The sequence below is a fragment of the Chiloscyllium plagiosum genome, chromosome 6 (genome assembly GCF_004010195.1).
Source record: "Chiloscyllium plagiosum isolate BGI_BamShark_2017 chromosome 6, ASM401019v2, whole genome shotgun sequence".
Lineage (NCBI taxonomy): Eukaryota > Metazoa > Chordata > Chondrichthyes > Orectolobiformes > Hemiscylliidae > Chiloscyllium > Chiloscyllium plagiosum.
Window position 1 is genome coordinate 62413310 of NC_057715.1, and position 25910 is coordinate 62439219.

At 40.7% G+C, this 25910-nt stretch overlaps 1 protein-coding gene across 3 annotated transcripts in view; it reads left to right on the forward strand.

Annotated features, from left to right (window-relative positions):
- Positions 1 to 8002: 8002 nt before the first annotated feature.
- nars2 (asparaginyl-tRNA synthetase 2, mitochondrial) overlaps positions 8003 to 25910 on the forward strand; it is an 87938-nt gene continuing 70030 nt past the window's right edge. Inside the window, exons 1-3 of one of the 3 annotated variants that reach the window (XM_043691665.1) lie at positions 8003 to 8259; positions 20455 to 20564; positions 24072 to 24192. In XM_043691665.1, coding sequence (XP_043547600.1) covers positions 8089 to 8259; positions 20455 to 20564; positions 24072 to 24192 — 402 coding nt within the window. In that variant the 5' untranslated portion in view covers positions 8003 to 8088. Of the gene's footprint in view, positions 8260 to 13514; positions 13537 to 20454; positions 20565 to 24071; positions 24193 to 25910 lie in introns of those variants that run through there. The other 2 variants (XM_043691666.1, XM_043691667.1) reach the window with 2 other exon arrangements.

The following is a 25910-nucleotide window of genomic DNA, read 5'->3' on the forward strand; positions in this document are numbered from 1 at the left end:
AGGGAATCAAGAGTTATGAGGAAAAAGCAGGAAGGTAGAGTTACTGATTATCAGATCAGTCAGTCGTCGAATGGAAAAGCAAACTTAATGGAGCCAAATTGCCTACTTCTGCTTCTATGTCTTATGGCTTTATCATTAATACACCAGTGACATAAGTGCATGCCATCCACAAGATGCACTTCAGCAACTCACCAAGGTTACGTCAAAACCTTCAAACACCTTTTAGCCAAAGAGTAGTGAATCTGTGGACCTCATTGCCTCAGAAGGCTGTGCATTTAATACAGAGATAAATAGGTTCTTGATTAATAAGGAGATCAATGGTTAGGGGATAAAGCAGGAGAATGGGGTTGAAAAGTTATGATCGAATGGTGAAGCAGACTCAATGGGCCAAATGGACTATTTTGCTCTTATATCTTATGGTCTTACAGCTGGGTCAAAATCCTACAGCTTCCTTTCTAACAGCATTGTGAGTTTTCCTGTGACACATGCACTGAAGTAGTGAAAATCTGAAACCTGAATACAGACTGAGGTAACTAGTTGTTGTCAGGAACAACCACTTAACAGATGCTCTTAATAACGTAGGTAGCAACAAGATGGCTTCTCGATGCAAATAACATTACAAAATGGCTTCTAGGCTGCAAATTGACAATACTGCCAAAGTTGCATAAAATGGCTTTAAAATTACTAACTGCTAATTCTGCTATAGCTGCATAAGTGACTAACCATAGTCTGCTTCAATAGACAATGCTCCCTTTAAGGCATAGAAATAACTAGACAAGACATTACGAGCGATCCTGACTTTCAGATGCAGGTGCAATGGCTTAGTTAGTGAGATAAGGGTGGCCTAAGTTTTAGAAAATAAAGTTGGTTCCCAGAAAATATCATTGGACTAAGCAATTGTCAAATAAAGCAGCATAATATATTGATTAGGAATTGTTTGAATATGCTATGCAATCATGGCCTTTACTGTTCTTTAAGAAAAGTATAAAAATGTTTTAAGCCATGTGTGCAGCTCCTCCGAGGAATACATAAATGCACAACCTCTGTGTTTTTGGACGCTCTGTGCCCGGCCATATGAAAAATAAACAGTGAAGTCTCAACAGCCAGACCGATTGCAAGTGTTTATTAACCAATCGCAGAACTGAGAGATCGCGCTGGAGGTCCAGATCTTCAGTAGTTCACAAAGGCAGCTCACCATCACCTTCTCCAAAGCAATTAAGAAAAAGTTGGCTAGCCAGCAAACCCCATGGGTTGTAAAAAAATAGAAATAAAACACACAGTCTTCCCCCACTTTATAACCTTATCCTTGAGTGCTGAGCAATTGCTTGGTTTTGTCCATCTACCTGAGAAGAGAGGTGTAGATAAACTGAGAAGTAGTCAGAAAGGGGCTTCATTCCTCTGGCATTGACACAAATCCTGCAGCCAAACCTGATGACAGAGCTAGTACTTGCAGAGCTATGGCTGTCGCAGTCCTTGCCTTTTTTCTCTGGGCCTCAACCATCCATGTCGTAGGCATCTTCCGTACCAGCACTTCAATGCAACAGCTTGCTCCTTCACCAGCTCTAGTTGCCAGGACAACACATAAGAGTAACCACAAACATTTACATGAAGATGTAGTAAGTAACCAAGACTTGTTTGACAGCACCTTTCAAACCCACAACCACTTTCATCTGCAAGGACAAAAATAGTGGATATTTTCCTACATATACAAAAGTTCCCCTTCAAGCCACTCACTGTCCTGACCTGGAAAGTTATTGCTGTTCTTCAATGTAGAAATTCCCCAACGTCATTGTGGGTCTACCCATTGCAAATGCACTGCACTAAAAGAGAAGGCAGCTCCCAACCATCTTCTTGAGGGAAATTAGTAATGGGCAATAAAAGTTGTCCTGCCAGTGAGACCCACATTTTATTAATGAATAAAGAAGTAAATCTCACTAGGGATAAATAATAATTTCGTTTATTTCTAGCCTAGTGGCCCATGCCAAATTCATTGGGCATTAAAATGGAGACGACAATATTGTGATCTTTGAATGAATTCCAATGGTTAGTCTAGCAGTTGGGCTGGTTTAAACAGATATGATATAAGATTCTTATGACAGACCACCAATGGTTAACATTGAGAGATACTTAACTCCTCTCAAGGATGACAGGAAACCTCAGTCGAATCATATGCAGAGGGAAGAGTTGCACATTTTCTTTGCATGCATACCTGTAGACCCCTTGTTTATTTCCATTACCCACTGAATCAAATATCACTTCCATAATCTTCACTCTCAATAATTCATCAATCTCCAATTCAATTCATCTCTGTACTAGATTATGCCGAAAACAACACCTGTACCATATGGTGAGAATCTGAAACCTGAATATAGGCTGTTGTGACTAGTTGTAGTCAGGGGCAACAGCCTAACAGATGCTTTGAATAACTTAGATGGCAACAAGATGGCTTCTCAATGCAAGTAACATGACAAAATGGCTTCTAGGCTGCTCACTGGCAATTCTGCTAAAGCTGCATAAATGGCTTTTAGGTTGCTAATGGCTAATTCTGCTAGAATTGCATAAGTGACTAACCACAGTCTGCATCAAAGGAGATTAGCAGACAGTGCGACCTTTAGAATATAGAAGTAACTCGACAAGATAAGAAGGTACTAGCCTTCCTGGCTGGCCTTCGGGTGCAGGTGTAGTGGCTCAGTTTGTGAGATAAAAGTGGCCGAAGCGTTGAAACATAAAGTTGGTTTCCAGGAAATATCATTGGACCAAGTAACTGTCAATAAAAACAATATCATGTATTGATTGGTAATTGTTTGAATGTACTATACGATTACGGCCTGTACCCTTCTTTAAGAAAAGTATAAAAATGTCTTTGTTTGAAGCCACATGCACAGCTCCTCCGAGGAATACCGAAGTACACAACCTCTGTGTTTCCGGACAGTCTGTACCCGGCCGTATGAAAAATAAAGTGAAGTCTTAACAGCCAGACCGATTGCAAATGTTTATTGACTGATCACAGAACTGGATTAGTGGTGCTGGAAGAGCAAACTCCACATAGTCAGTCGCCTGAGTCGGGAATTGAACCCGGGTCTCTGGCGCTGCGAGGCAGCAGTGCTAACCACTGTGCCACCGTGCCGCCCACTTAGTGGCACATTTCAGGCAAAAGCCTGATGAAGGGCTTTTGCCTGAAATGTCGATTTCACTGCTCCTTGAATGCTGCCTGAACTGCTGTGCTCTTCCAGCACCATTAATCCAGAATCTGGTTTCCAGCATCTGCAGTCATTGTTTTTACCACCTTGATCACAGAATTGAGAGACCCTGCCGGGGGTGGGGGGCAGATCTTCAATGGGAAAGCTTTGATATGCAGACCATTCCCGCACCAATCTAACCACCTGAACTAAATAGGTTAATTGCCTATTTAATAATCACCGTATTGCCATGTGGCAGTCATTACAGATTACCATTTATTTGATTTTGAGCTTTTGGACTATGTGAGCAGCCATGTTTTTAATGGACAGCCTTTGTGACCTAGGATCCATCCATTAAGGATCCAATCAAATGGATTGAACAACTGAGGCACCTGAAACTTTCTCAGTATGTACAAATGTTGGCAGCTTCTTAGAAAACATTTATTATAGTGTGGACATTTAAATATCAACAGGATGGAACCCCTCCCCTTCAATGTGTCTGATGGTCTGGGGGAGACTTGATGATCACACGTATCTAGTGAATAATCCCTGGATCTGCAGAAAGCCGCCCAACGGCCCTAAATCCAACCATCTTCTCAACCTGTCCAGCCTGATAGGGTGAACTTCGATGTACTCCTCTGTTCTTTTGAACGATGTATCCAGAACTATTTCCTATAATTTCCTAGGATCACTCACCTCATAGCACATCCAATGCCATTCATCAAGCATACATTCTGAACAGAACAACTGAACACTATATTCACAATGGCATTTGTGGAAATGCTTAAGAAACAATGGAAAGTACTGGTCTACTGACCCCTGGCGCACCCCCTTAAATTCTTAATCAACGCAATCTCTACATTAATGGCTCTTGGGATGCACCGTACGATCATAGGAGGAGTCCTTAACTGTATCATGGACCCCGAGGTAGATAGGATGCCAAGAGTTCTCTTGAGTATCTCCCTGCAATCTAGACAGCTAGTGGACTTGTGGGGGAAGTTGCAGCTGGTGGATGTGTGGAGACTCCTCCACCCTAATAGTAGGGATTTTATCTTCTACTTCAACCCGCAGAGGTGCCACACAAGAATTGATATGTTCTTTGTTCTATTGGTCTGTTTGGATCCGGTGTTATCCTGCAGGATTGGGAACATAGCTATCTTGGGCCATGCGGCAGTGTACTTGGATGTCAAGATTAAGGGTAATGGAATAGACACATGACAATGGCACATAGATCCATTTCTTTTGAAGGATAGTAAATTTATAGAGTACCTCACAAGGGAGTTTGGGGCCTTCTGGGATATCAATTCGGGTATGGCCAGTAATCCATCGGTGCTCTGGGAGACTGCCAAGGCATACTTAAGGGGTGTGATTGTCTCATATTCAGCAAACAGGAAAAGGTGGAAAGGAGAGCAGCAATGAATGCTCGAAGACCAGCTAAAAACAGCCAAGTTGGCATATTATGACAGACCATCTGTGGTCAAGCTAATCGGATCATAGTTCTCCGGGCTGCTCTGAATTCAGTGCTTACACAGGTGGTGAAGAGAGAGGTCTTCTTTGTGAAGCAAAGGTAGTCAAATATAGGGATAGCCCAAGTAGATATCTGGCTTATTTGACTAGGAAGAAAAATGCCCCACAGTCCATTGTGTCCATTAGGGAGAGAACTGGTATTATCACTCACGAGTCAAAAACATTCATGTCACATTTTATGCGGAGTTATACCAATCGGAGGGCTGTGAGGATGGCGTGGCAAGAATGGAATTCTTGTTCAAGAACCTGTACCTCTCTGGTATAACCGCAGAGCAAGCCTCCCTTTTAATTGCTCCCTTAACAATACAGGAGGTGCAGGAGGTGATAAGATAGCTCCAAAACAGCAAAGCAACCAGCCCTGACAAGGAATGTGAGTTCTACAAGGAATTCATAAACATGTAGGCTGAGCCAATTCTGGGAATGTATAATCACTCATATAACCAGGAATGCCTTCTGCCCTCTCTTAGGGAAGCTAATACCTCCTTTATTTTAAAGAAAGGAGAACTGTGCCTTGTAAAGACCTATCTCATTGCTGAATGTAGATTTTAATATCCTGTCAAAAATGCTGGCCCTGAGATTAGAAAAGATACCGTGCACTATTATAAAAGAAGACCAGACAGGCTTCACCAAGGGCCGTATCTCCTCCAATAACATCAAAGGGATATTGAATATAGTGCAGGTATGCCAGCAGAGATTAATTCCAGGTTTAGTGGTTTCCTTGGATGCAGAAAAGGCACTTGATCAGGTAGAGTGGCATTTTTGGTGTCCTAGAATGTTAGGTCTTGTTGGAGGGGGATGGGGGGGTGACCTTTGCTAAGTGGGTGGCAGTGTTATGTAATGACCCCAAGGTGGCGGTTCTTACGAACGGCATTACATCAGATCATTTTAGCATTGGGAGAGGTAGCCGACAAGGGTGTCCTTTCTCGCCGTTGTTATTTACCTTAGTAATTTGAGTGCGGCACGGTGGCACAGTGGTTAGCATTGCTGCCTCACAGCGCCAGAGACCCGGGTTCAATTCCCACCTCAGGCAACTGACTGTGTGGAGTTTGCACGTTCTCCCCGTGTCTGGGTGGGTTTCCTCCGGGTGCTCCGGTTTCCTCCCACAGTCCAAAGATGTACAGGTCAGGTGAATTGGCCATGCTAAATTGCCCGTAGTGTTAGGTAAGGGGTAAATGTAGGGGTATGGGTGGGTTGCGCTTCGGCAGGGCGGTGTGGACTTGTTGGGCTGAAGGGCCTGTTTCCACACTGTAAGTAATATAATCTAAACCTTTGGCAGAGGTCGTTCGGAAGGACCCTGAAATAGTGGCACTAAAGGTAGGAATGGGAGAGCACAAAATTACTCCGGCTAATACAAAATATTAAATTATTTGGCATCTTCTTGGGATATAGAATAAATTTTTACAAAGTCAGAAGCCACGCTTCGGCGGGGCGGTGTGGACGTTTTGGGCCGAAGGGCGTGTTTCCACACTGTAAGTAATATAATCTAACCTTTGGCAGAGGTCATTCGGAAGGACCCTGAAATAGTGGCACCAAAGGTAGGAATGGGAGAGCACAAAATTACTCCGGCTAATACAAAATATTAAATTATTTGGCATCTTCTTGGGATATAGAATAAATTTTTACAAAGTCAGAAGCCATGTCTGTGGGGGGCTTGGTGGGCGTGCCTGACCTGGAGGATGGAACGCAGTTCCCCTTTCGATGGTCACAAAAAGGTTTTCTTTATTTGGGTATTTTTATTACCCCCATTTTGCATCAGCTGTACAGAGCTAACTTTGCGCAATTGTTTGATAGGATAAAACAGGATCTGCAGCAGTGGGAGGCGTTACCAATATCATGGTTAGGCTGAATAGATTTGATTAAAATGAATGTTCTTCATCTGCCACTATATCCTATGAGAATTCTCCTTTTGTTGTTGCCCAGACAGGTGCTACAGAGGTTCAATGGCTGGCATTGGTGCTTCATTTGGTGTCATAGACGCCCTCTCATTAACTTCATTAAGTTACAGCTCCCACAGGGTATAGGGAAGATAGATCTCCCCGATTATCTTAAATACAGTCAAAGCACAGAGAATAATGCGGCTGGGCGAGGTAAATTCACATAAGACCTCACCATTCACCCTTTAGCTGGAAACCCAGAATTTAGGCCAGGTTCAATGGACTCCAGCTTTCAAGCATGGGAGGTCAAGGGAGTCTCCTGTTTTGGAGACTTATTTGAGGGATAGGTCCTGATGCCTTTTGACCTAGTAAGTCACAAATATGGGGTACCTAGTAGGGACCTGTTCCATTATTTTCAGATTCGGGTCTACATACAGAGAAGGACCATGCTCTTGGCTCAGCCCTATAAGTCTGACATAGAAAGAAGAGTGCCCCAGTGTGCAGGCACGCTCTCGGTCAGTACCTTATACTATTTACAGAGAGGAAGTGCTCTGGAAGGCATGGAAAGTCTCTACGGAGTCTGAAATCAGGAAGTGGGAAAAAAGATTTCATTTGAAACATGGGACGACATATGGGAGAATGTGAAGAAAATTTAACTGTGCAATAAAGCACAAGCTATGCATTTGAAGATTCTTCACAGGGCCCATATTGCATCAGAACAGTTAGCAAAGTTCATGAAAGGAACATCTCCAGGATGCCCTAAATGTAAAATTAGCACAGGCACCCTTACACATTGTTTATGGTAATGTTACAGCATTTATGGATACTGGGGTGCCATAGTGAGTGAGTTGGATGGGATCCTGGGAATCAATGTTAAGGCGGATCCAATATCCCTTCTTTTGGGATTGCCAAATTTGCACTCGCTGGATGAACACAGCAAGAGAATATTTAACATTCTCACATGCTATGCAAGGAAGAACATTCTAATGAACTGGATCTCAGAGAAAAAAACCCAGGTCTTATGGGGTGGAGTAGACTGGTGATGGAGCACATACCCCAAGATTATCTCACAAATGTGGTGCGCCAGAAAACAGAATCATTCTACATGATGTGGCGGCCCTTTTTAAATTACATAGACCCGGACTTGTTGGCATTACTGACCAGGGCCTTTATATACCAGTAGAAGCCGGATTTGGCAGTCTGGGCGCACTGCTCCTTCATCAGGTGGTTGTGGAGTATACCACCTGAAGAATTGGCAGCGCTCGGAAAGCTATTAAGATCGACAGTCTCACGTTGCAGCTTCTCAAGAGACGTCCGAATACGCGCATGCGCTGCAACTCCACCTAGCGGTGCATGCGCAACGAGTCCAGCGTATGCGCATGCGCTGGAACTCCGCCTGGCGGAGCGCGCGCAGCGAGAGTCCAGTGTATCCGCATGCGCGGCTGCTTCGCCCGGCAATGCATGTGGTGGGAGGTTGTGTGCGCGCGCATTGTTGAGTAGTTGCTGTAATGTGGACGAGCAAGGGCCGCTTGTTGGGATTGCCTTTAACTTGGTGTCCCTCTACCCTCCGGGGGAAAGGGGGCGACGGGCTATTTAAAGGCCTTAGCAATAAGTCCGGACTGAAGGTGATTGAGGCGCTTTTGGAAACGGCGGCCAAAGGGCAGGAGGTCCGGGTCCAGGTAACCATCGCCTCCATTGTAAATAGAGAGACTGTGTGCCTCCTGATTTCACTGCGTTCAGCAATGTTGTTTTCCAGCGTTAGAGTGGTTGACGGAGAGTAACAGTAGATAAGACTAGAGACATTATACAATAGCTCAGAATCAACTGAAAAGGGAAAATCAGGCATCATCTCCAAAAGGAAGGGGATTGACCTGAAACTGAAAGGGGACATTGAGGGAAAGGAGCAAATTACTGCAGATGCTGGAATCTGTACTGAAAACAACAAATGCTGGAGATCACAGCGGAGCAGATAGCATCCATGGAAAAAGAGCGATCTAAAAGAGTCTTCATCAGGAATTCAGAACACAAGGATTGGGACGAGGGAGCACAGACTAAAAGTTTTGAAGAAATGGCAAAGAGAAGGAATTAAAGTTAAATCTGTTAGGATTTAGAGAAGCAGGAAAAGTGCATCACTGGTGGAGTGAACAAAGTCAGAAGTCACACGACACCAGGTTCGAGCCCAACAAGTTTATTTGAAATCACAGGCTTTCAAAGTGCTGCTCCTTCATCGGGGGAAGTGCACAGGCCCAGAGTTTATACATGTAGAGATAATTGCAGTATAATTCCAGGTAATTAAGAGTGTCAAAAGATAGTACAAATGGTGTGAGTGGAGTGTTGACAGGCTGAATAACAAATCTTTGCAGATGATCAAAAGTGTCAAATGGTGTGAGTAAAGTGTGAACAGCTGAATAGCAAATGAAGGGATATCCAATTAATTAAAAGCTGTCGACACTCCACTCACACCATTTTGTTTTATCATTTGGCACTTTTAATTACCTGGAATTATCTTGCAATTATTTCTGTGTCTATAAATTTTGTGCATGTGCACTTCCCTCCACTTCACCTGGCGAAGGAACAGCACATGGAAAGCTTGTGATTTAAATAAACCTGTTCGACTATAACCTAGTGTTGTGTGACTTCTGACTTTGTTGACCCCAATTTAACACTGTCACCTCCACCTCAGTAGTGGAATGAGTGAAGGTTGAAGATGGTAGATGCAGCACCAGTCAAGTAGGCTATTTTGTTTGCATTGTGTTGAACTTCTGGGTATTGAGTTGCATCCATTCAAGTGAGTGAAGAGTATTCCATCATAGTCCTGACTTAGGCCTTGCAGATGGTGAACAGGTTTTGAATCAGAATTGAGATACTCTGATTTGCTAAAATCTGATCTGTTGTAGCCACAATATTTTCATGGCTTGTCTGATACATTTTCTTATTACTGGAGCCCCTGTGATTTTCATAGGAGGATTCAGTGATTATAATGCCACAGAATGTCATGGTGACTTGGTTAGTTTCTCTTCAGATGGCCATTGCCCTGTACTTGTGTGGTGTGAATGTTACCAATCTCACTGCATATGGACATGGATTGTTTCAGTTTCTGAGAAGTCAGGAATGGTACTGAATATTATACCATCATTAACAACATCCCAACCTCTGACCTTATGAGGAATGTATTGACGAAGCAGCTGAAGGTGTTTAGGTGTGGGTTACTATCCTAAGGAATGGGGGGATGTTATGACGCAATGTTATTTTGTCTATCTTTGAGCCAGAAGACCTGTATTCAAAGCCCAGCTGCTCCAGAGGTGTGTCATAACATCTGAACAGGCTGATTACAAAATATGTATTCTAAGGAACCCTGGGATTGTGACAATTGACTGCCAGCATATACTACTGACTTCCTTTGTGTTAGCTATGATTCCAATCAGCAGAGACATTTCCCTCCAATTTCCATTCATTCTAGTTTTGCAAGGGTTCCTTGATGCTGGATTTGGTCACGTTGCCTTGATGTTGAGGGCAATGAACAGCCCATCATTTCTGTCATCAGCTGTTTTATCCATGGATGCACTAAAGTGGGAATGAGTTTAGGAGATGATTAGTTCAAGCAAACCCATACTGACGATCAGTGAGCAGGATATTGTGATAAGTGCTACTTGATAGCATTGTCACTGATACGTCCTGTCACGTCACTGATAAAGATTAGACTTCTGAGTTGTTATTTTGGCCAGATTGGGTTTGTCCAGGTTTTCATGCTCAGGCCAAAGCTGGACAATTTTAAGTGTTACCCAGTAGATGCTAGTATTGTTGCTGTACTGGAACAACATTGCTAAGGGAACAGCTAGTTCAGGGTCATAAGTCTTCAGGACCCTTGCTTGGAATGTTGTTAGGACCTACATCTTTGATTTATCTGGTGACTTCAGCCACTTTTCGATCTCACATGGAGTGGATGAAATTGGTTGAAGATTGGCATCTGTGAAAGTGGGACCTCGGGATTGGGCCAAGGTGGAGACCATATACTTTCCACTTCTGCATGAAAATGCTTGCGCATACAAATAATTATATTTTAGATATTTTTAATCAACCTGTTCAGGAATGTTATGACACCACTCAGGAGCAGGTGGAACCTGAATTTGGGCCTTCTGGCTCGGAGGTAGCGGCACCACCAGCAAACCACAAGAGCCCTTAAAGTGTTGTCCTTTATACTAATGTGCTGACTCCACCATCATTAAGGACGTCTTATTGGCAACTGCCTCTTGTTTGTTATTTTGGAGAGAGAGTGCATGATTCCCTGGGGCTTTGGGACCAATTCTGGGGGGGAGGTGGCACCAATATAAGCTGGACAGGTTGCAACTGGGCAGGACTGCAACTAGGGGATGTATTTGCAAATATGGTCGGAGGGAGTTTAAAATGGCAGAGGACGGGAACCCGCACAAAAGACTGAGAAATAAAGGCAAAACAATTGACAGAATGGAAAATAATAAATGTGATAGGCAGAAAATTCAAGGGTTAAAATTGAGCATGGCCATAGTGAATGGTGGCTAAGAATGCTGAAAAAGATGTTCCTTAAGGCCTTGTGCCTTAATGCATGGAGTATCAATAAAATGTATGAATTAATCATGAAAATAGATCTAAACGAGTACAATATAGTGGGAATTAAAGGCCTGGCTGCGGAATGACCGGGAAGAGGAACTGAATATCCACGGGTTTTCAGTTTTTAGAAAGTACCGACAAAAAGGAAAAGGAGGTAGGATAGTAGTGCTGATCAAAAAGGAAATTGATATTATTGTGAGGAAGGATATTCCCTCTTGTGAAGTAGAATCTGTATGGATTGAATGTAAAAACCCCAAAGGGCAGAAAACAATAGAAGTGGTTGGGTATATAGACCCCAAACATGAGAGGCATTGAAGAGGACATTAGTAAATGCATGTAATTTAAGGACAGCTGTAATTATTGGCTACTTCAATCTGCATATAGATCAAATCAGCAAAACAGTAAAGGAGGAGTTCTGAGAATGTTCATTGAATAGTTTTATGGATCAATATGTTGAAGAATTAAAACAAAAGGCCATTCTTGATTGGGTATTGTGCAATGAGGAAGGAACCATTGACAATCTAGTTGTGCATAGGCACTTAGGGAAAAGTAACCACAACAGGCTTCTTTATTAAGATGCAGAGTGATTTTGTTGTCCAAGAGTACAGTCCTGAACTTACCGGTAAATGGTATGATGTATGAGCTAACAGTGATAAATTGAGGATAATTATTTAAAGGAATGATGCAAGATAGGTAATGGCAAACATTCAAAGAGTACATGGACGAACAGCAAAAGTTGTTCATTCCAGTCTGGCATAAAAATGTAGACAGGCCATGGCTAACAAGGGAAATTGAGCATAGTATTAAATCCAAGGAAGAGGCATACAAATTGGCTGAAAAAGCAAGATTGGGAGCACTTTAGATTCCAGCAAAGTGTGACCAAGCTGATTAAGATGAGGAAAATAGAGCTTGGTGATAAGCTTGCAGGGAACACGAACAATGATAGTAAAAGTTGTGATAGGTATCTGAACAGAAAATAGTAAAGATAAATGTAGGTCCCTTACAGTCAGAAACAGGAAACAAAAATGGCAGATTAATTAAACACATACATTAGTTCTGTTTTCACAAAGGACGACATAGATAATGTCCCCACAATAGAGGGGGAAACTGGGTCTAGTGGGAAGGAAGAATTTGCTGGAAATTGGTGTTAATAAGGTATTAGGTGAACTAATCCGATTAAAGGCTGATAAATCCCCAGGGCCAGATAAGCTTCACCTTGGGGTACTTAAGGAAATAGCCCTAGAAATGGCAAATGTAGTAGTGGTCCTCTTCCAAAATTCTATAGACTCCGGAACAGTTCCTATGGATGGGAGGGTAGCTAATATGACCCCACTATTTAAGAAGAAATAGAACATAGAAGAATACAGCGCAGTACAGGCCCTTCGGCCCTCGATGTTGCGCCGATCCAAGCCCACCTAACCTACACTAGCCCACTATCCTCCATATGCCTATCCAATGCCCGCATAAATGCCCATAATGAGGGAGAAAATAGCCCCAAGTGTCTCAGTCTTTCCTCATACGATCTTCCTTCCATATCAGGCAACATCCTGGTAAACCTCCTCTGCACCCGTTCCAGTGCCTCCACATCCTTTCTATAGTATGGCGACCAAAACTGCACACAACACTCCAGATGTGGCCGCACCAGAGTCTTATACAACTGCAACATGACCTCAGGACTCCGGAACTCAATTCCTCTACCAATAAAAGCCAGTATGCCATATGCCTTCTTCACCGCACTATGTAAAGAGAAATCAGCATATGATAGACTGGATAGCTTGATATCAGTGGCGAAAAATGCTAGAGTCTATTCCTAAAGATGTAATAGCAGAGCACTTGGAAGATTGTGGCAGGATTGGATGGAGTCAGCATAGATTCATGCTTAACAAATCTGCTGAACTGTTTTTGTGAAAGTAACTAGTAGAGTGATTAAGGGGGAGCAAGTGGATGATGATTAATTTAGATTTTCAGAAGGTTTTCAATAAGTCTACATCAGAGATTAGCATGTCAAATTAAAGTGTCTGATATCCCAGCTATTCCCAAGATATATTAATGAGTTTGATGAGGAAACTACCTGTCATCTCCAGGTTTACTAATGACAAAGCTGGGTGGGAAGGTATGCTGTGAAGAGGATGCAGAAAAACTTCAATGCAATTTGGACAAGTTAAGTAAGCAGATACATGATAAATGCAGTGTAATGTGGGTAACTATGAGGTTTTCCAGTTTCGTTGCAAAGACAGGCAGGCAGGCAGATAATTATCTCAATAATGATAAATTGGGGAAAGAAATGGTGCAATGAGATGTGGGTGTCCTCATACACCACTTGCTGAAAGTAAGCACGTAGATGCAGCAGGCACTCAAGAAGGCAAATGGTATGTTGGCTGTCATAGCAAGATGAATCAAGTGCAGGAACTAGAATATCTTGCTGCAAATTATACAAAGCCTTGGTGAGACCACACCTGAAATATTGTGTACAGTATTTGCCTCCTTATCTGAGGAAGATGTTCTGGTGATGGAGGGACTGTAATGAAGAATTGACAGACTGATTCCTGGGATGGTAGAACTGTCATATGAAGAGAGACTGAATCAGTTAGGTATGTATTCACTGGAGTTTAGAAGAACAAATTCTAGCTGGATTAGATAGGAAGGATGTTTCTTATTACCAAAGATTCCAGAGCCAAGGGTCACAGCTTCAAAATACATGACAAGCCATTTAGGACTGATGGGAAAATCCTTCCCTCAGAGAGAGTGACAAGCTTTTGTAATTTTCTACCACGTAAAGCGGTTGAGACCAAATCTTTGATTGTTTTCAATGAGTTAGATATAGTTCTTAGGACTAAAGGGTACGGGGAGAAAGTGGGAACAGGTTAATGATCAGCTGTGATCATATTGAATGGTGGAGTAGCCTTAGAGGTCTGAACGGCTAACTCCTGATCATATTTTCTAATTTGCTAATAACTATATAGTACCAGAAAGTAAAATCTGCTAATCCCTAAAAACCTTTGCCAATACCTGAGGGAGAAAGAATGTTAAGATTTGACTGTTTAATTTGCATCCGAGGCACTGTTACTTTGAAATACTAAACCAAGACCTTCATGTTACCTTTTAGGTAAAGGATTCCATGACGTTCTCTTTAAAGAAGGGGCTTGCCCATAGGTTGTTATAACCAAGAGTGAGTGAGAAAGAGCAGTTGAAGTAGAAATAGAGCAGAGAGGATGTTTCAGAGTGGAAGTTCAGAGACCATGTGTAGAAGGAATGCATTGTGACATTGGAGGGAAAAAGGCAGTTGATCACCTGTTCTATATTTCTTTTATAACTTAACGGAATTTCAGTTGGGACAAGTAGTAAATTAATTGAAATAATATAAGCTCAAGTCGAACTAGAGGCATTAATTAAGTTCACTTAAGCAGGTAATTAATAAAGTAAAATGGAATTAAGAAAGCTAGAAAGTGATGCAGTATAGCTGCAGTCTGAGGGGTTGGAGAGCAGACAGACTTGTAGCACAGTGACAGTGTCCCTATCTCTGTACCAGGAGGTCTAGGCTCAAGTTCTACCCTGCTCCAGAGGTGTGTAATAACATCTCTGAACAGGTTGATTAAAATATCTGTGAGTGAGCTGGTAAACGCCAGTGTGATCCAAAGCAAATATGACTGCAGTCCAATGAACTTCACCTCTGAGAGAATGAATGGAGTCTGAGCTTTAGACACTATCAGGTTTGTGAATGTTACTTGGACATTTTCTTCAGAAGGCAGTCACAATCCTTATGTTAGTCTTCTGTTTTTTGTCTACAGTCGGGGAAAGGAATGTATAATTGAGTAAGGCAGGGATACACATCAATAATGTAAGAATGACTGCGCTGCAGCCTTTGCAATTTTTCTGCAGATTTGAGGTTTTCACCTTTTTATGGATGAGAGCAGGAGTGCAGATCTGGATGCTGAACTGGACTTGGCAGCATGGGATAAGTAAGCAGGAATATAGTATAGTGGTATAGTGCAATCAAGCAGATTGATACAAGAATCTGTAACCAAGAGTGTGAGCCCAAAGTCTCTGTTGCCTTCCTGTTGCTAGGATCTGGGATGTTTGTTCAGTACTGGAGTGGATTTTGTAAAGGATCTTGGTGTCATGGTCCACAAAGATACCAATGATATTGATGTGACTAGGAAAAAGCTCTCTTTGGGAGTTAGAAACAATAAGGGCTAAATGAAAAAGCAGAACCTCAAAGATAACACTCTGGGCCACAAAAAAATTGTTCTAGGGTAATTAAGGCAAGGGAGTTAAATGCATAGCTTAAAGATTGATGTGGATTTTAAATTTCATCTGTTTTTCTGATCAACCTATATTCAGGGATGTTATTATACACCTCTGGAGCAGGTGGGACTTGAACCCAGGCCTCTGTATTATTGGGATGATATTCGCCTGCTTCATGATGGGACCAGTGTCAAAAACCCCTCTCAGTCCAGGGGTAGGGATAGTATCAGTGTGCCTCAAGAGAACCCTTTCAAAGATTGACATGGAAGAAATGTGTTTTCATTCATGGCAACTGTGACTAATACTGGAGAAAGTAGGAGCTGTATTACTGGGGTGATATTCACCTGCTTCATGATGGGACCAGTGTCAAAAATAGAAATTATAATTGCTGAAAAAAAACTCAGCAGGTCTGGCAGCATCTGTGAAGAGAAATCAGAGTCTGATGACCCTTCCTCAGAACCCCAGTTTCTGATGAGTCATATAATCAGGGCAGTAGAGGTGGGGGGGGGTCTTTAAACTAAATAGTGTTGGGAAGGAATCATTTGAGAGAAGATGTGTTAAATTGAAGGAAAAGACAAGGAAACATAGCAAGATAATGATATGGATAATGACAATCAGAGCATGGTAGGAAGGGTCAGTGTACAGATTTGAGAGTGCACCAGAAGATTCGGTCAAAGTCTGCTAAAATAGTAAAAAGATTGAAGTTGAAGCTCTGTCTATTTGCACATAGCACCTGTTACAAAAAAAATGAATCAGTTTGAGTAGAGATAAGTAACAAAGGTAAGAAGTCATTATGCGAGTAGTTTATAGGTTGCCTAACAACAGTAAAAGTACATTAACATAGATGTGCAGAGCATAAGAACAGGAATAGGCAATTCAGCCCCTGGAGCCAGTTCTGCTGTTCATTGAGATCATGGCTGATCTGTGGCTTAACTTCATGTATCTGCCTTTGGCCCATATCTGTTGATGCTTTTGCTTAGTTTAAATAAAAACCTCTCTTTGATTTTAAGATTATCAACTGATCTAGCATCCACTGCCTTTTGTGGAAGAGTTCTAAACATCTACCATCCTTTGTGATAATGCTTCCTAATATCTCTTAGACTATGTCCCCCAGTTCTAGAATCCTCAACCATCAGAAATAATTTGTCTTTATCTACTCTATCTTTTACTGTTAATATCTTGAAGATTTTGATCAGATCACCCATTGACTTAAATTCTAGAGAAAACAGGCCTAAGTTTTATGGTCTCTCCTCACATCATAACTCTAGGAGTCCAGGTATAATTTTTGTAAACTTACATTGTACTTTCTCCAGGCTAATATAACCTTGCTAAAGTGTGGTATCCAGATCTGCTCATGGAGAAAATAAATGGGCATTTGTATGAAAAGTTCAGCAATAATAGTGGGGGATTTTAATCTACATTTAGTTTGGACAGTTCAGATTGACAAAGATATCCTGGAATATGAGCTCATAACTCAGATAGCTTCTTGCAATAGCACATATCCAAACCAACTAGTGGGATATTCTGGACCTGGTAATGTGCAATGAGAGAGAATTTTTAAAAATATTTTCATTTATGAGATGTACATGTTGCAGGCTAGATCAGCAGTTATTTCTCGTCCTTAGTTGACCTTGAAGATGTTGATGAGCTGATTTTTTTTTTAAACCGTTGCAGTCCATATGCTGTGGGTAGATCCACAGTGCCATCGGGGAGAGTCCCAGGATTTTGACCCAGTGACACTGAAGGACCGGTGATATATTTCCAGCTTAGGATGATGAGTGTCTTGGCAGGAGCTTGGAAGTGGGTTTTTTTTTTATTAGTTTGTGGGATATGGGTGTCACTAGCTGGTCAACATTAATTCCCTGTTCCTTGAGAAGATCGGTGGTGAGCTGTCATCTTGAACCATTGCAGTCCACAGGCTGATGTTCCCATATATCTGCTGCGATTGTGCTTCTAGGTAGAAGTGGTCATGAGTTTGGAAAGTTCTATCTAAGGAGTTTTGATGAATTTCTGCAGTGGCAATGTTCCTTGAAAGTGGAGTTGCAGGTAGGTAGGATAGTGAAGAAGGCATTTGGCATACGTTTCTTTGTTGGTTAGAGCATTGAGTATCGGAATTGGGAGGTCATGTTGCAGCTGTACAGGATATTGGTTAGACCACTTTTGGAATATTGCATGCAATTCTGGTCTGTTTCCTATCGGAAGGATGTTGTGAAACTTGAAAGGGTTCAGAAAAGATTTGCAAGGATGTTGCCAGGGTTGGAGGAAATCGAGCTACAAGGAGAGGTTGAATAGGATGGGGCTGTTTTTTCCTGGAGCGTCGGAGGCTGAGGGGTGACCATGCGGAGATTTATAAAATCACAAGGCGCATGGATAGAATAAATAGACAAGTTTTTTTTTACCTGGGGTTGGGGAGTCCAAAACTAGAGGGCATAGTTTTACGGTTAGAGGGGAAAGACTTAAAAGGGACCTAAGGGGCAACCTTTTCATGCAGTGGGTGGTGTGTGTATGGAATGAGCTGCCAGAGGAAGTGGTGGAGGCTGGTACATTTACAACATTTAAAAGCATCTGGATGGGTATATGAATAGGAAGGATTTAGAGGGATATGGGCCAAGTGCTGACAAATGGGACTCGATTGGTATAGGATATCTGTTGGTGTATAAATGTTTGTTGTACTTACAGTTTTTGATGTTTGAAATGGTGTAGAAATACTGTTTGTTGAGAGTATAAATTCTTCTTAGGATATCGTACAGAAGGGGTCCTTTGCAGTTCTGAGAAATTGTGGCCCTCAATTGAGGCATAGCTAACTGTAAAGAGGTTAGGTAGCGGTGCATGGCTGCGAGTGTGGAGTGGAGGATCCAGAAGGAGAACCGTTGCTGATGGTTTTGAATTTGTAGTCTGTACTGCTTGTCCTGTTCGGATCCGAACTGTACTGGTCTGAAAGTAGTCCGGAGTTCATTGGGATCAGCTGGTTGCGGAGGCAGGCACTGAGGAAGCAAATGTAGCTATGGTAGCGAATCTGTTTCAGGACATGGTTGAAGAGCTTCAGGGCAGAGGAGATGACCTAGGGGGTGCAGTGAGAAACAAACTCAGATCTTCGTAGAGAGATGAGGAGAACTTCTTGAAGGTAGGCATCCTTGCAAGAGGATTCGCAGTAAGGTTAAAATCAACTAGACGAAAGTGAAGACTGCAGATGCTGGAGATTAGAGTCAAGATTAAAGTGGTGCTGGAATTTCCTGCTCCTCAGATGCTGCCTGACCTGCTGTGCTTTTCCAGCAGCACTCTAATCTCCAGAATTTGCAGTCCTCACTTTCGCCTGGGTTAGGATATCTGGTCAGCATGGACGAGTTGGTTGGAAGGGTTTGTTTCCATGCTGTACATCTCTATGACTCTATGCTGGCGGTAAACATTGCTGCTGCTAAGTATTGATGGTGGAGGGAGTGGATGTTTATGAATGTGGTGCAAATCAAATGGTCTGCTTTGCCCTTGTTGGGGTCAAGTCTGAGTTTTTGTGTTACATTCATTCAGACAAGTAAAGAGTAAATTTGCACACTCCTGACTTGCGCCTTGTAGAGGTAGGAAAGGATTTGTGGAGTTAGTAGGTGACTTACTTGCAGCAGGATTCTTAGCCTGTGCCCTGCTGTAGTCACTTGATATGCTATTCCAGTTCAGTTTCTGGTCAATGGAAACCCCCTAGCATGTTGATAAAAGGGGATTCATCAATGTACAGCTATTGAATGAAAAGATAAGATAGTAAGATTCTGTTTTGGGGATTATCATCGCAAGATCGTTGCCTGGTGCAATTGTTATTTGCCGCTTCTCAGCCCAAGTCTGGATATAATATCCAGGTCTTACTGCGTTTGATCACTGGTTGCTACATTTCTGAAGGGTCGTGCAAAGTACTTAGTATTGTGTAATCATCACAAGCATCCCCATTTCTAACATAATGAAAAGGAAGTCATTGAAGAAGCTGAAGATGATTAAGCTTAGTGCATTACTCTGACGAACATTTTCAACACCACACAAAAAGCCCAATTACATACAAGACAAAGTAGGCCATCAGATCAGCAGTGTCAAATTTACTGTCTCAAGCTGGATATAACATCCTTTCGCTTAAACTGAATGCAAAATTGTGGCGCAGTGGTAGTTCTCTGAGCCAGAGGCCTTCTTTCAAGTCCCACTTGCATCAAGTTTCAGCAAGCACCTGGGCCTCTGAACAGATTGATTGGAAAATGTTTACACTGAGGAACTCCTGCAGAGGTGTCCTAGAGCTGAGTTGATGTACCCCCAGCAATCACAACCATCTTATTGTGTGCCAGATCTGAGTCCAGACCGTTTACCCCTGATTCCACATTGTTAATTAATGACCTCTTAAGTCTAGACGTTTTAGGTGGCAGTGATAATGATTGAATTTTGCAATCAGTTTAAGGGAGAAGAGGTTATGTCAGATTTGATGGAGTGAATTTTGACAGTGCTGATCTGGCAGTCTACTTTGTATTGTGTGTTATTGGGCTTTTTGAGTGTTGTTGGAAATGCACTCATTCAGGCATGTGGAGAATATTCCGTCATACCACTAACATGTGCCTTGTAGAGTCAGTATTATAACAGCATTTACTTATGCAAAGCTATCAATGTTGGGAAAATCATAAGAGGTGAATTTGATGCTATGGTTCATGGGATGAAAGGGTGCAAAGATTGGGCCTATATTCATTGGAGTTTAGAATTAAAGGTGTTCTTATTGAACTATGTAATATTCTGAGAGAGCTTGACAAAATCTATGCTGAGAGAAAGTTTTCTCTCTGGGAGAGGGATGGGGTATCTAAAATTAGAGGGTGCAGCTTAAAGATAAGGGGTCTCCCATTTAAAGCAAAATACTGGAAAAGATGAGCATGGATTTGGGAGGCTACAACAATTTTGTAGTCTATATAGTCTGTATACTTTTGGTAGATACTTTGCATAACGTTAAAATCACCATACCAATTTCTTTTTTATTTGCAGCTTTCTTGTAAAAAGTTTTTCAGTCTAACACACATTTTTCCATCAAGGGCTGGGTACGGGCTGTACGTGCACAGAAGGAAATTACATTTTTGAATATTAATGATGGAAGTTCATTACAAAATCTTCAAATAGTTGCACAGCCAGATTTAAATATCAGGTAAGGAAATGAACTTAATCCCCATTGCAATGTGTTAATTTGGTTGTAAAGTTTGATTTTTTTTGTAGAACAACATTATGTTCTTAAGTCTCGTATGTACAGGCTCAATTGTGAATTTTACATATTAGCAGAAAAGGTGATCTTTTGTATTAACAGATTTATAAGATACTAACAATACGTGATACCACTGGTCATCATGTGTATGCAGGTCTCTGCAGACCAAGACAATTCGACATTCACTACATTAAAAAGAAATGACGGTCATTTATATGGCATCTTGTTACGTTCTCCAGATTTCCCAAAATAATTCCTCAGCAGTAATTACCTTTTTGAAGTGCTGTTTGCATTGGCCAAGTCTGTGAATGCCAAATACAGTAAATCAATAGTTTTATTGTTAGAATTCAGTTCCACATAGCCATGTTCTTTTGACAGTAACTGAAAGAATTGGATGCTATATGCAGAATGTGCCTTTTAACAGTTAACAATCATTTACTGAAGGAATTGTTTCTGAATAACAATTAAAATTTTGATTTAAGTTTTTTGAATTTTCTAATTTAATTTGGATGGTTTAGTTCTAATTCATCTGTCAACCCTTTTGAAATAATTGGAAGAAAACATCTAGTAAAATGCTATCAATTTCAAATGGACTTGTTAATCAATTCTTTGCATCATCGCATAACTATCGAGTCAGTATTGAGAAGGGCTTTTAATTGTTTTGCATGTCATTACTTGTTTAAACTTTCCTATGCTGTACTGTTTGTAACGGTAGGCACGACCACTGGCAATTGCTGAACATGAAGGCAAAAATAGTGATTTCCCCCAATTTCTTATGGACTGTTATGAATTTAAACTAGTATTCTGTTCTGCTTGGTGAATTGTTTTAAAGGTTGTTTCAGGACAGAACATTGAACAATATAGCACAGGAACAGGCCCTTCAACCCATAATATTGTGCCAAACATGACACCAAATGAAACCAATCCCTTCTGTCTGCCCTTGGTCCATGTCCCTTCATTCCTTGCATATTCATGTGCTTGTGTAAAAGTCCCTTAAATGCCCTTATCATTTCTGCCTCCACCAATGCCCCGGCAGTGCGTTCAAAACTCCTACCACACTCTACAAAAGAAACCTTGTCCCTCACATGTCCTTTGAACCTTCCACCCCCACTTTAATTGCATGCCCCCTTGTATTAGATGTTTTGTTAATGTCCTCTCTCTAGTCCTTCTTTTCTTCTACTTCCAGATAGCACTTACACATTTACTTCTGTCCATTCCATCTCCTAGCCCAGTTTGCATGGGTACTTGCCTGATTTAATGCTAACAGCTTTGCTTCTTCCTCCCATGTAGGTAATATGAACACGTGAGTTACATTGACATTAAGACTGTAAAATTGTAGAAGAGAGGAAAAATGTATAAAGGAGTAAATACGACATAATAAACTAGTGAGTAATTAGCACAGATAACAGGTTATACTCCTTATCACAATACAGGGACAGCAAACCAAACTAAATTAGCTTTCCTATCCCTAGATATGCAACACAGTAAAATTTAAAACATTAAAGATCTTCAAATCCCTTAATTATTTCTACTTGGTCTTTAATAACAAACTATATTCGATACTAAGATTATAACTTAAAATAGAATTAACAATTTACTATTAATAATGTAAATTCAGCAAAACATGGATAAGCAACAAGGCAATCTACTTAATCTCTATGATCTAAGCCCAATCTTCTTTAACTAGAAGAAGAACTTCTCACCCTGACAGACAGACACATTTAAGTGATAAATTAGAAGGAAAAAAAAGTATTGTAATAAAGATAATTGTAATAAAAATAAAGAATTATGTTATAAAGAAGGGTGGTTGGACCCAAAATGTTAACTCTGCTTTTTCTCCACATGTGCTGTCAGACCTGCTGGGTTTTTTTTTCAGCAATTTTTGTTTTTATTTCTGATTTCCAGCATACGCAATTTTTTTTGTCGAGGATTGTAATTTGCCAGTTCAACAGTTTTGTGATGGCTGCCAGGCCGTCAGAAAATTTTGGTCAGTGGTGTAGGTCACAGGCAAGTAAACTTCAGATCTTGCTTGAATTCTGAAGTCACCAAGCAGGTCCAGTCAATTTCCAGGATTATTCACACACTTCTTGCAGGATGTTATTTTCCTGACCGAATAATGAATAGATCGACAACTGCAGTTAAAACAGAGAGAGAGAGAGAGCAAAACACAGTATTCCTGTCCAGCAGCTTTTTAAAAACATGCTTACAACCTCAAAACTCCATTCAGAGCTAGTTCATTTCCCTCTGGCACCTCCCCACCTCTTCCCCCACCCCTTTACTAACATTCTCTGTCCTTGGCTGACAAGCACCAATCAACTCTTGAGTGACCAGTACAGTAACCAATCGGTCACCAGTTCTTGATCTCGAATGTATCAGTGTTGAAACATCTGCGGTTTTCTTAGGACAATAGTTAATGTGCAGTTATCTTTCTAGGCTAATTCCCATTAAAAAAAAATAAGTTTATTTGATCTTTTTTTATTAAAACTAGCTGCTGCTCAAAATTCAAAGTTTGATTCTCAACCAGCTCTCTGTTCCAAACCAAAAATGAGAAGAATCTAGAAAAACCACTGATCATGTTGGCATTCTCATTTTAGTTATAGAAAATAAAGGACAAAACCTGGAGTAGATTCATCCTGTAGACTTGTCAAATTTCTGTTTAGATTACTTCAGGCCTATGATTGTGGGTGGAGATCCATCCTTTCCCTTTCAGATATACCTTCTCCACTGCAGAGAACATGGTTTCCTCCTGTCTTATATCTATCTATATAACATTGGTCCTAGTGATGAGGAACCTTTTCTTGTGAATCTCCTCTGTGTACTCTCTAATGTCTTGACATCTTTCCTAAAGTGGGGTCCAAGAACTGGATGCGTTAGTTTGGTTGAGATCAGCCCAGTGTTCCATACAAGTTTAAAATGACTTCCTTGCCTTTTTGCTGAATGCCCCTATTAATAAAGCTTAAGATAATAAATGCTTTATTAACTGCATTCTCAAAATGACCAAGCACCTTCAGTGATTTGTGCGCATGTGTACCCAGGTATCTCTGTTCCGGCCTCTTCTTTGAAATTGTATTTTTTATTCTTTATTATTGCCTCTCTGCATTCTTCCTACCAAAATGAATGACATTGAACTTCTCTGCCTGTATTTAATTTATTTATAATTGGTATAATAGCTATAATGCTTAACACATCAGTATAGTTCCGCATGATCATAATGACATATGGAAGCTATGTATGTAAAGGTTCATTTGGAGCACAACCTATTTTACTAGAGGTTATGCTAACAAAGGTATTAAAGCAACTGAATTTGAATAGATAGTTTAAGTGCCTGACAAAATATGATTCTAAAGCATGATATTTGTCACACCTGTAATTCATGCTAGCATTCAATCATGGTTTATTGAGTTGTTTCTGATCATGAATTTGAGCTCATTGACTTTATATTTACTTCTACAGAGGCATAACTTTTGGCAGTGCAGTTGAAATTTGGGGCAAACTAGTACAGAGTCCTCACAAGAAACAGAGAACAGAGTTGCTAGCTGATAAAATCAGATTGGTTGGAGCCTGTAATCCTGTGGTATGCTTGTCTTTAGGTTTTTTTTATCTGTAAGGTTATTAAATTCAAAATTTATTTCTTCTTCAATATCATTCCCTTTCTTGAGTTTTGATGTAAGTTACTTCCCAACTGTGTCCACTGATGTCTGTTCTTTCTCTGCTAACTTGCTGTTCTTTCCTTAGAATTACATGTTATAATACTTTTTTAAACTTGTATATTTCTAGAATCCTAATCATTTTAATTTGTCAGACTTGGCTCCGTTGTAGCACCCACTCAAAATGCAATTGTTGAAGGCTTATTCCAGAAATTTCAGCCCACCATCCATGCTGACCTCTCCATTGCAATGCTTAGGAAGTGCTGGCATTTGGCTAGTAGGTTGATCCAAAGTCCTGCCTATTCTCTTGAATGAATGTAACATCCCATGGTACCATTCAGAAAAGAGCAGGAACTGTTTCCAAGTGTGCTGACAAGCATTTAGTCCTTAAACAACATAACTAAAACTAAAATAATTTAGTCATTTGTCTTGTTTATGGGGCTTTGCCTGTGATTTGACTGTCATATTTCTCTATACAGTAATAATAAATCCACTCGAGAGTGATTTGTTAGCTCCAAGAGTCCTATGAAACATCTTGATTTTACAAAAGGTGCTAATTAACTGCTTATTTGTAATTAGTTGAGATTCTTAGTTATACTCCTTGCTTTCTCCATCTTCTCTCAATTAATTCACTTACTTTGTCAAAAATGTTTTTGTTGTTACTTGTACCTATAGTTCACATATCCCTCTACTTCACGTTTGGTTTTACAAACTCTTGTGCTAATCTATGGTTTCCAAAACTTGATGTAATTTCCTTTTGTTTTGTATATGGAAAATGTACCTTTTCAGTCTTTTTAAACATTTTCCATTTTTTATCCAAGTTTCTACATGTCAGTTTCCATCTCATTTCAGTTAGCTAATGGATCATTCCAAAATAAGGCCTGGGCTATTTGATGCTCATGTTGTTTTCAGTTAACTTGGGTTTTTTTTCTGTTTGGATTTTAAATCTAATCACTTCTGGTTACTCCTTCAATGCTTTGTAGTGAGTTGATCGTCAGAAGAACATAGGGTAATTTGGCCCATCAAAAAACTGAAAATGGTTAAGAATTTTGACCCTACAGAACTTTGAGGTTTATTCATTAAAGAGTCCTGTGCATATTTATAGACTAAATCATGGCTTTTCCTATCCCTTTTGAAAGTAAGTGGACACTGAAGGAAACCACGTACCTGCATTAACAGTAGCCTTTATTCAAAACTCTATTTTAGGCGGTAATGTGGTTTAGAATATCCAAAGGATTCAAAAAGAACTATATATTTGTACTTCTTTTCATTTATTAATGTGAAGAACTTTTTGTTCTTATGCTGTGAACATTTTAAGCCCTATTGTTACTGTGGTTGGCATTTTTTGACACAGTCACTTCTCAATAATTTCTCAGTATGGAATATTGTCTGTATGTTTTGCAGCTGTTTTTGCTTTCTAATATTCCATACATTTTTAACACTTCATCTGAAATTACAATTGATGACTTGATTCTTGAGGAATGTCAACTGAACAGTCTTGAGTAGCGCAGGATATTGGGTCTCCGTGTGGACTGTGCAGTTGTGATTTCTTTTTGGAGGCTTGTACTGTAAACTGTTACACAATGGAACTGCACTGAATTGAGATCAAATACAATTCAAGAAAGAAAGAAAAATCCAAGATCAG